We start from the raw sequence: 10,989 nt of genomic DNA on the forward strand, positions 1-10,989 counted from the left end.
CCGTTGCCGGACACGGAAAAAAAAAAAAAAAAAAAAAAAAAAAAAAAAAAAAAAATCTGGAAGAATGTTCTAGAACATCTGGAAGTTGTTTCGGTGTGAGTTAGGGATCTAAGTTTTTCCAGGTGGCTACCCTTTTCTCCCAATATTATATCCTGAATTTGAATGTAGAAATATTTAAAGTTGCTTTTTTCAGTAATACTTCTCATATACTATAGAACTGAATTGCTGACCATATAAAATGCGTGGTTTTTCATTCATGAAACAGTTACAGAGCACATACTATGTGGTCAGCTACTAAGGATAAAATGTTGAATAGAAAAGTCTCTAACCCTGATGACTTAAAATTTTATTGCTTATAGTCTGGTGGGGGTATGTGCGTGTTTGCACTCATGTGCATGTGTTTGGTTTGACACCCTGCTTCATTTATATTTTCTCTTTAATCTTCTATTCTTATGAGAATTTTAAAATAAATGGAAAAATTGAAAGAACATTACAATGAGTATCTATAGTATCACTTATCCTCTCCCCTGCTCTCTCCCTGCTTCTTGCTCTATGTGGTGTGCTATGTGAAAGTAAGTTATAGACACTATACCTCACCTGTAAGTTCTTTAGCTTGCATCTCCGAAGATTTTAGTATCTTTTACCATCTGTTGTCCGAATAGATTATTTCAGAAAGTACAAAAGAGTCATTTCTCACATCTACTATTACCTCTGTATTTATTAGTAAGCATTTTTATTTTAGGTGGCTGGACAGTACGGGGATCTGAACCCATGACCTGGGTGTTATAAGGCTATGCTGTAACCAACTGAGCTAATCAGCCAGCCTTAGCAAGCATTTTTCTGATTTTAAAAAAAAAAGGCTTTTCTTCCCCGCCCGACCCCTTTTGACATCATTGTGGATCAGATTATTTTCATTTAATCACCATCACACTGTTTCTAATTTTTGTCTGTTTTTCTAGCTCTGTGAGGAAGGGGGAATCCTAACTATCTTTTTTTATCATTTTATCCCTAGAACCTAGTACAGTACTTACCACAGAGTGGTTTCCTGATAAATATGTGCTGAATGAATGAATGAATACTTTAGTCAGAGGGAGCTATTGAAGGATCTCAAGAGATGATATAATATGGAATGGTTTATGTATTAGAAAGATAATTCTGGCATCTTTATGGAGTAGGGTAACTTGAAGAAAGCTTTCATTGGGAGCCTTTATCAGTTAGGACTTGATTACAAATAATCCAACTCAAATTAACTTAAACAAAAAGGGGAATTTATTGGATCGTGGAATCCAGGGTTGAAAAATGAACAACATGAAGGGTACATCTGGGCTTTAGGAACAAATAAAAACAAGGATGCAAGTGCCACTAATATTTTCAGTCTTTGCTTCACTCTATTTTTATCAGTACAAGTTTTTCCACTCATGGAACACTTAAATGTGGTTTGGGCATAGGGTTTGTAAGAATTTGGTTGCTTCCTAGATATCCATGTGAATTGAGTTAGTACACTGTTGGAAGTATTGCAGTAGTTCAGGAAGAATTGTGTAGAGTGTTGAAACTAGATGCTGAGTGGAAGAGATGGATTTGAAAGAAAGTAAATAGTACAGTTGATAGAATTTGTCCAGGGAGGAGGAGAATTGGAGTAATTCTCTTTTCTATCTTGAGCAACTGCTGGCTTGGTGAATTTGTTAATCAAGTGAGGAAAATATAAGAAAGGTGTGCTTGGAACAGAAACATGATGAGTTTTTTTTTTGTCTTTTTTCGTGTCCGGCAACGGATTGCAACCCTCAGTGTCGCGCCCGTACCGGGACCGGCAACGGGATCGCAACCCTCGGTGTTGTGCCCGCACCTCGCTCAGCCAGTGAGCGGGAACCGGTCTGTATGTGGGATCTGAACCCTCGGCGGGAGCGCCACTGCGCTCCCAAGCAGTGCACTGTAGCAGTGCGCCACCGGGCCGGCCCAACATGATGAGTTTGATTTTAGAAATACTAACTTGGAATTCCCTAGAGGACGTACAGGAGCTAGTTAATATAGACAATTGAATCTTGGAAGAAAGTTCTAAGCTTAAAGTGCCTAGAAGTCAGTAGCAAAAGTAAAGGCTACAGAGGTGAGCAAAATAGCCCAATCTGGAATTCTGTAGAAAAGCTAATATTGAAGCCATGATCAGAGGAAGAGGAGTATAAAATAAATAGGCCACTTAGGTAAGAAGAAATAATAGTGTCAAAAAAACCAAAAGAATTTTATGGGACATGTCACATAAGGAGTGAAAAAAGTCAATTGTATTTGACCATTAGGAGATCATTCATGATGTTAATGACAGTAATTCCAATGGGAAGTTGAGAGCTGATAGCATTAAGCTCAAACGATTAGTGATTGGGAGATGAAGTAGAAACAAACTAGTGTAGACCTTTTTTCTCCAAGTTTGTGAAGGAAAGGTGACTGAGGGGCGTATAGGGCTGGGTTTTTTTGTTTTGGAATGGGAGAGGCTTTAGCGTATAGTTATGAACAGTAAATAGTTTTTAAAATTTATTCTAGGTTGGATAAATTTTATTTTTGTTTAAATATTTACCATTGTAAACACTAACAGTTATAAGTGCTTATTAGTGTTAGTGGGGAGAAAATGGGACTCTGAGACCAGAGACCTGTGTTGTAATCTCAGCTCCCCAGAATCACCATAACAATTATAATTAGCACTTATATGTTCCCTTCTAGGTGTTAGTCACTGTGTGTTAGTAGGCCCTTTATAAAAGGTATCACTAATCCTCACCACAAATCTCCAAGGTGAGTATTATACTGTTTTATGGGTAGACTCTGAGAGTTTACTTCTCAAGGTCACATATTTTCAGGATCATGCTATGATTTCAACGCAGATATGTCTGATTCTGAAGATGGTACCCTTTTATCTATATCACATTGCCCTCCTTTCTAACCTAGTTTCTGAAGTTTTGGGCCCCCATTTTCTTAACTGACAGGTAGGGATAGTTACATCTATTTCAAAGTGTTAAAGGAGTATTGTGGTAATATTTATCTATATTTTGTTTGAAAAGAAAAAATTTTTGGTTAAATACCAGACAGACCTTATAATTGTGGTCATCTGTAGCACTATCGTTTGTCTAAACAGTATTTTACTTTTTAAGGTGGTGGTATCATGGATACAGAAATGTCTGAAGATATAGACCACAACTTAACTCCTACCCTTGACAGCATGTCTTATGGAGTGCCGAATCAAACAGGATCTGAAAATTCATTGCTGGATGAAGATGATTATTTTTTGAACTCTGGGGATCTTGCAGGAATTCCGGTCGTTGGTAGTGACAATGAGGATGAACAGGATTTTAGTTCAAAGGACAATCTTGTTTCTTCAATTCATACTGATGATAGCTTGGAAGTAGAGAGAAGAGTCACACAGCATGAATCAGACAATGAAAATGAAATACAAATTCAAAATAAATTAAAAAAAGACTTTCCTAAACAGTTTGATCAGGTTTCTGTCTTTAAATCAATACGGAAAGATTTTAGTCTAGTAAGAGAAAACAGCAAAGAGACATTTTCTGGAAAGGAGAAAAATAGAGACCTAACTTATCATGAACGTGAAAAACGGTTGGATAAACCCCATAAAGATTTGGATTCAAGGTTGAAAAGCAGTTTTTTTGATAAAGCAGGTAATAATTGTTGGAATAGAACCATAAAACACAATAAAAAAACTACTGATAATAATATAGTTTTTATTTTTATGTTATGTGAAGTATGACCAGTTAAATTCATTGTAAACTTGTCATTTTTTTTTTTAAATCCTTGTTCTTTGCATAGTGACTGAATTTCTCCCAGTAACTTTTGGTAATGGTATAAATGGTTAAAAGATAGCTTTAAACCTCATTTCTTTCTCCAATATATATATATTGGTTGCAATATTTTGATGAGAAGGCAAGATACTCGAATCATCTGTTCATTTTCTTTGAACACTGGAACCCAAAGTTGTATTTAACCTCTTTGTGCTGTAAGCACTAATTCAAACTGCTGTCCCACCAATTAGTCCAAATTAGGGAGGTTTAAAAAATATATCTATATCTATATCTATAGATATATAACATTTCTATTTTATGTTTTAGAAGTTTCTTGAGGCACTTCTTGAGCTTCTTTGTCCATTGTACTCTATACTTTAGCTCTAGTTCCATTCTTGAATATATCATATATTTTCTTCTGTGCTTTCCTTTCCTTCTGCTGTTTCATTTGTCTGTATGTCATTTTCTCTGTTTGTATATATGTCTGTGAAAGTGCATCTTATGCAACAATGCCTAACTCATAAACCTGTTCTACTTTGTAGTCTTTCCTAACCGTTTTACATCAATAATGAATTGTTTTCTTGTCTATATTTCCACAATAGTTTGTTCATGCCTCATTATTTATTACACATTATTATAGTTCTGTATTTGTTTTGCTTTACCTACTAGTGTAGGAGTTTCTTTAGGGCCAGGTTGTACGTTATTCATCTTTGTGTTCTTGGGGCCTAACTTGGTACAATGAATATAGTAATCCTTCAGTGATGTTCAATAGATGTGAAAGAAAGCAAGTTTACTATACTAGTCCTTGCATTTCTTCTGACAATGCTGGGAAATATATGGTAGAAAGAACAAGACAGTATTATTAAAAAGAACAACTATTTTCAGTATCCATTATGTACAAGGCTGTGCAAGGGTATACTGTATTTTTCAATATATATGATTCAGTGTATATTTTCAGTATAGAGTCCTTTTTCTCAAGGAACATAATGTCTACTAGCAGAAGGGACAAGACAAGTAGTAGAAGTGTCAATGACCAATTGAATAGCATAAGATTTAATTTATAATTGCAAACAATGATGGAAGTTTGTCATAATGCAGTACAAGATTTCTTTCAAATAACTGTAACAATGTTTTAGGGATTCTTAGGAGAGAGATGAGTTTTAACTTAGTGACCAGGGAGGGTTTTATATAGGAGAGGTGAAATTTGGACTGAGCTGCATCTGGAAAATTATGTAAAGATTAGGACAGATAGAGGAGATTAGGAATGGAATAAGCAGAAATGAGGAAGAAAAAGCACAAGTAATTTTCAGAGCACAGTGAACAAAGTAACCAGTTTATTTAGATTTGAGCAAAGGAAAAAGTGTGAGGTAAAAAGTTAGGTGGGACTAGATTGTGCAGAACTTTCAACGAAACTGCCTTTTGGGTGTTTTTTGGGACCCAGTTCACTCTAATGAGCATCTTTGTTGGGAAAGAGAGGTGATTATCAAATGATAGCTTTTTAGGTCACTCTTTATGAAGATTTGTTATTCATATACATGTGTTTGTTTGTTTGTTTTTTCCTTTCAGTAGCTAATCAAGTTGAAGAAACATTACATACCCATTTACCACAAACCCCAGAAACAAACTTTAGGGTAAGTTTTCAGTGTGTATGTAGATTGCTGTAACTGTGGCAAGTGTCAAAGTTTTCTTTATGTCACTTTCTAAACTCTAACTAAATGTGTTAGGTAGAGCACTGATTTTTTTTTTTTTGCTTTTTTATTTGGGTGAGGACATCTTTGGAGGTATTCTAAAACTAAAAAGCCTCAACTCTTAGGTTCCTTATTTGTATTTGATATTTAGACCTATAGCACATTTACTTTTAGGCACAGGGACTCTAATGAATGCCCTTCATTTCCAATGAGCTTTTCTTTGGGTGTTAAACCTGAAGAGAAATAATTTTTAAATCTGAATATTTATTAATCCTTTATATTGTGTTTTAGGATTCCAGCTACCCATTTGCCAATAAAGAATCCATTGGTTCGGAACTGGGGAATTCCTTTGCATCAAATATTAGAATTAAAGAAGAACCTTTGGATGATGAGTATGACAAAGCAATGGCACCACAGCAGGGACTACTAGACAAAATTAAAGATGAACCTGACAATGCTCAAGTAAACATTTCACCTTTTTTTTCCCCCTTATTTTTGTTCCACACACTGAATTATTCATTTGAGAGAGGAAGTGCATAAGAAGTGAAGTAGTTTGTTGACAGGGTAAAAGGAGACTCTTAAAGAAGGTTGAGGCAATTTGAATTATCTTGTAAGGCTTTAACAAGAGTTATATGAAACTTTTCCTGAGTAGTAATTAAGGCTTTTAATCAACTTTTTTCCTTAATACCGCTGATTTTGCAATGCATTTCAGTGCAGAATTAAGGAAAGGGTGAGTCTTCCAGGATTTTAGATTGATACATAAAATATGGCTGAAAGTTTAAGGTAGCTTATGGGTTTGTGATGTGGTTGAGTTCATATTGGATAATAAGCCTTTGCAGTTACCGCTAATGAATTACAGGCCATGTATGGATTTAACTATTTTTCAGGAGGAGTTAATGGACAGATTATCTTTGGAAGGGTTCATTGATTGAAGAAGGAGTTCATTAGATTAGTGGGTAGAAGGTAAAGGAGGCTTTGATGAGTGGTACACGATTCCAAGTTTGAGATCTTTGAGATCTGTGAGTAATAAGGGTGTAAGAGTAGAGTTCTGCTATTTCACAGTTGCTCTGGAGGTAAAAGGTCCTGTAACTGTGAAGTCCTGAAGTCATCTAGGTTATTCATGCAGTTAATGATATTGCAAGTGGTTGGAATGGAAGAAAGAAGTTACGTTACATCAGATGCTGTAATCATTTTTGAAATGTAGGAAGGGGTCCAGTGGATGAATACACAATAGCAGCGATTGTTTGAGTGTAGTCTATGTTTTGTACAGATGGCATAAATTCAGAGGATGAGAAGGAAAGATAACATGAATTAGCTATTTCTCTCAGTGACATTGGATCAGGAGAAAAGCTTACCTTTATCTATCTTTATGTTAGTGGGTTTGAGAATGTGAGACTTCTGTGGAAAAGTTTTCTTTTAGCAGGATTTTTCAACCTCAGCATTACTGACATTTTGGACCAGATAATTCTTTGATAATTCTAAGTGGCTGTCCTGTGCATTGCAGGATGTTTAGCAACATTCTTGGCCTCTATTTACTAGATGCCAGTAGCAACCTCCCCCACTAATTTTTAACAACCAAAAATGTCTCCAGACATTGCCAAATGTCCTCTGGGGGTGCATAATCATCTGCTATTGCGAATCACTGCTTTAGAATAAGGAGATAGAAAAAGAAGAGGTGATTACAGTGGTAGGCGATTCATATGAGTCTGATTGATGCTCAGTTAAGCAAGAATTCCATGGTGCCCAGTGGAAGGTAGATGTATTAAGGTAGTGATGGTGAAGCTGTAGGAGTTGGTTGGATATGAATGTAGTTGCTACAAAGAAGACAGTAGAAGGAATATGAAAATATTTGGATAGAAGGTAAATTGAAAGCATGTTTATTGTAGCAGATAAAATGGAGATCTTGGATATGTGAATTTAGGGATAAATAGATGTCCTGACACCCAGGAAAAATCTATGTGGCAATATATACCTTAGAAGACTATAACCATGTCTGTATGCAGGGCAGATCTAGTGTTTCTTTACATGCTTCAGTCTGGGCATGGGAAATCTATAAGAAATCATAATGCAGGCAGGGTACCAAAGGCATCTCTTTCTTTTATCCATGACCCAGTAACACTTCCTTGGGACATAAAGGTACTTATAGCAAAGACCAAATACAGTGGGGATAGAAGGCATTGGGAAAGTTGTTAGCATTACTGTTTTCAAAACAATCAGAGATTCCAGTGGCTGTAGAATATAAATAGGATGGAATGGACAGCAACATCTACATTTTTGTGCACTAATTCAAAGTTGTAAAATGTGTTATAAAATGCCAAATATGAAGTTTCATCGTGATTATGGGGAAGAACTTCCCTAAAAGCTCACCCACCTGATTGATTGGATTCTTGAGAACCAAGCAGTAATGTGGGTTGGTTCTGGGCTAAGATCCAAAAGTATTCTTTACACTGACCCCACAATAAGGCACGTGAGTGGATAAAGCTACATTTTCCCCGAGCAGTCCTCTCTCTCGTTGCCACACCAATCCTGTAGGGCCAGATCTTTGGTAATTCTTCTAGAAACCCCCCAGGGGAGATTATGTTATATGTAATCCCTAGATACCTGGTTCTTTCCTTCTTTTTTCTTGTCTTTCCCCTTCCTTTTCTACCTCCCCACTCTCCTTTGTCCCACCGTTCTCCTCTCTCCCTACGTTACCTCCCTGCCTAACCCCCATTTTCCTATTCTTTTAGGTATTTCTGCCTTATGACCATTGGAAATCTATGTTGCTTGCTTTTCTTTCGTTTTTTGCTTGTTTTTTTTTTTTTTTTTTAAAGATGACCAGTTAGGGGATTTAACCCTTGACTTGGTGTTGTCAGCACCACGCTCTCCCAAGTGAGCGAACTGGCCATCCCTATATAGGGATCCGAACCTGTGGCCTTGGTGTTATCAGCACCACACTCTCCTGAGTGAGCCACGGGCCGGCCCTTATATTGCTTGCTTTTCAATACTGCGTAATGCTTTCTTACTCTTACTCATTTCCCATGGACTGGAAAGGGGAATTCCAATGTACTATTTTCTTAGTCTCTAAAACAGTGCTATTAACCTCACATAAAATACGGATAGCTTTTACAGTTGTGGTCAGCCTTTACTTTTGACCATCAATTAGTGTAACTTTCCCTGTGGTTCAGTAAACTCATAGCTTTAGCTCATGGCACCTTTTCAAAATCTCCCTTGGTTTTCTCAGTGCTTAACTGTGTAGTTTTGCTTTCAGCTCACCTCCTAATTCTCCTTTTTAAATAATTCATTTTGGCCTTAATTTCTTTACTTTCCTATGCATATCACTAAGGTGTTGAAATGTGCATATATATAAATTTAACAACTTCTACCCATTTGCTTTTAGTTATTTCTTCATTTATGATTTTCTGGGTTTATCAGTCATTGTTCTGCTGCCTTTGGTACTGGCGTAGCATCATTTGGCCTCCCAGTTTTGTTTCTTCATTCTAATCCCATTGCATGTTACTGTAACATTTTTTGTGGTATTTTTTACAGCTACAGGTGCTTTTACATGTACTCCTTCTAATGACCTATATAAGATGGCCAGAGTGTGAGGTATATTTGTGGATGAGGAAGCTTAGGTTCATAGAAATTAAGTTAGTTCCTCAAGGCCACATGGCCAGTAAGGAGCCAATCTGGGGTCATAATCAAAGTTTTGTTTTTATTAGTCTACCAATATTTTTGTAAGTAGAAGTTGTTTAATTTTTTTAAATGCCTAGAGATGGTTTTAAAATAAAAACTTGAAAGCCAGAGATCTCATTTTCCTTTTTCCCCTTTTCTGTAAGTTCTAAAAGCTAGACAGTCAATAAGTATTACATTAAAATCATGATTTTTTTCTTTTTTGCTTGCTCGTAATAATGGAGGTAGAGCTAATCTGTAATCTCTCATTGAAATAAATGGATTAAGATGGGAAAGCAAATTAACTAATTGTCACAATAGTGATTCATACAATCTTGGAAAGTAGAATGCAGTAATTCAAATGTTGGAGCTTTGTTTTAGCCATATCAAGTTTAATTTGGTTATAGAAACTGTTCGTCATTTCTAAAATACTGTCTTAAGATATTAATATGGTTTTTCCTTTGTAGTAAATGAAGGGAAGTTAAATGTATTGGTAAAGGATTTTTTGTTTTGTTTTTTTCCTTTTTGTCTTTTTTCGTGACCGGCAACGGATTGCAACCCTCAGTGTCGCGCCCGTACTGGACTGGGACCGGCAACGGGATCGCAACCCTTGGTGTTGTGCCTGCACCTCGCTCAGCCAGTGAGCGGCCGGTCTGTATGTGGGATCCAAACCCTCGGCGGGAGCGCCGCCGCGCTCCCAAGTGGCGCACTGTAGCAGTGCGCCACCGGGCCGGCCCTTTGTTTTGTTTTGACACCTAGGTTTTTCTGCTTCTGAAACCTCTTGGGTCATCAATTAGATATTTACTTCTCAAAAAACATTAATTATTTGTCAGTCATTGATTTGTTTGTGAAATATTTGTAAAATTAGTCATCATTGGGGGATACAAACATAAACCAAACATGATTCTGCCTTGAAGTCATTATGGTGTACATACACGGTACTTAAGACATATAATTATTTTTACTATATAACATAACTAATGTTTACTTGAGGATTAAGGAATGCCACAGAAGTTTGGAATAGCCATCACAGAGAATAAGAGAGCTGACTGGAGGTCATTAATGTATGCCAGTGAGTATTGATTATTTCTGGAGTTTTCTGAGATTAAAAGAATTTTTTCTTTTACTGGAAATTTGCTATAATATAGTATATAACATTGGAATGTCAGGATGAGTCAATATTGGAAAATCTTTTAATACATGTATTCCATCAACAGGTCAAGGAAGAGTGTCTGTATGGTCATCTTGTTGGATGCCAAAAGACATCTCATGTAATTCATTATGCGTTTCTTATAATAGATACTCTCTTGATAATGGTGAGGAAATATCTACTTCTGGTCAATAACAATTACTGAATCTGAAAGTAAAATGAAGTAAACTTTCTGTTAATAATTACTAAGAGTTGCTGGCAAGCCTCCAAAAAAAACCAAAAAACAAAAAAAACCCAACACAACAAAAAGTGCTAAAAGAATACAGATTACTAGGGTCAGCATTATTATTTAACTCTTGTTGGCTTTTTGGCTCAATATACATTAAATAAATTAGAAGAAAAAATAATGGAAAAGGAGATAAAATTATTACTGGCTGCTAAGTATCTATATTAGCACATTAATAGAATTCATGAAAGTTTAGTGGAGTACGTAGTCAAATTATAGTTGTGTTAAAAAATAGCGATATTTATATAAATTGATTTCACAGTTAGATGATATAATGAAAAAGATCTGTGGTTTTTAGCAGCAACTAAAAAGTGCTTAGGTCTGATAAAAGACAACTCGAATGAATGGAGAGACCATTTTTTGTAAAATGTAAAAAATATGGGCCGGCCCGGTGGCGCACTGCTATAGTGCGCTGCTTGGGAAGCGTGGTGGCGCTCC

The 10,989-nt window shown here is 36.2% G+C and overlaps 1 protein-coding gene across 3 annotated transcripts in view; it reads left to right on the forward strand.

The window, feature by feature from the left end:
* Positions 1–10,989, forward strand: part of ZMYM4 (zinc finger, MYM-type 4) — a 144,831-nt gene that overhangs the window by 78,741 nt on the left and 55,101 nt on the right. For all 3 annotated transcript variants that reach the window (XM_008585292.1, XM_008585300.1, XM_008585310.1), the window contains exons 3-5: positions 3,132–3,656; positions 5,343–5,407; positions 5,756–5,926. In XM_008585292.1, the coding sequence (XP_008583514.1) occupies positions 3,132–3,656; positions 5,343–5,407; positions 5,756–5,926 (761 nt within the window). The remainder of the gene's footprint in view (positions 1–3,131; positions 3,657–5,342; positions 5,408–5,755; positions 5,927–10,989) is intronic.

Source organism: Galeopterus variegatus, unplaced genomic scaffold (assembly GCF_000696425.1).
Source record: "Galeopterus variegatus unplaced genomic scaffold, G_variegatus-3.0.2 Scaffold106, whole genome shotgun sequence".
Classification (NCBI taxonomy): domain Eukaryota; kingdom Metazoa; phylum Chordata; class Mammalia; order Dermoptera; family Cynocephalidae; genus Galeopterus; species Galeopterus variegatus.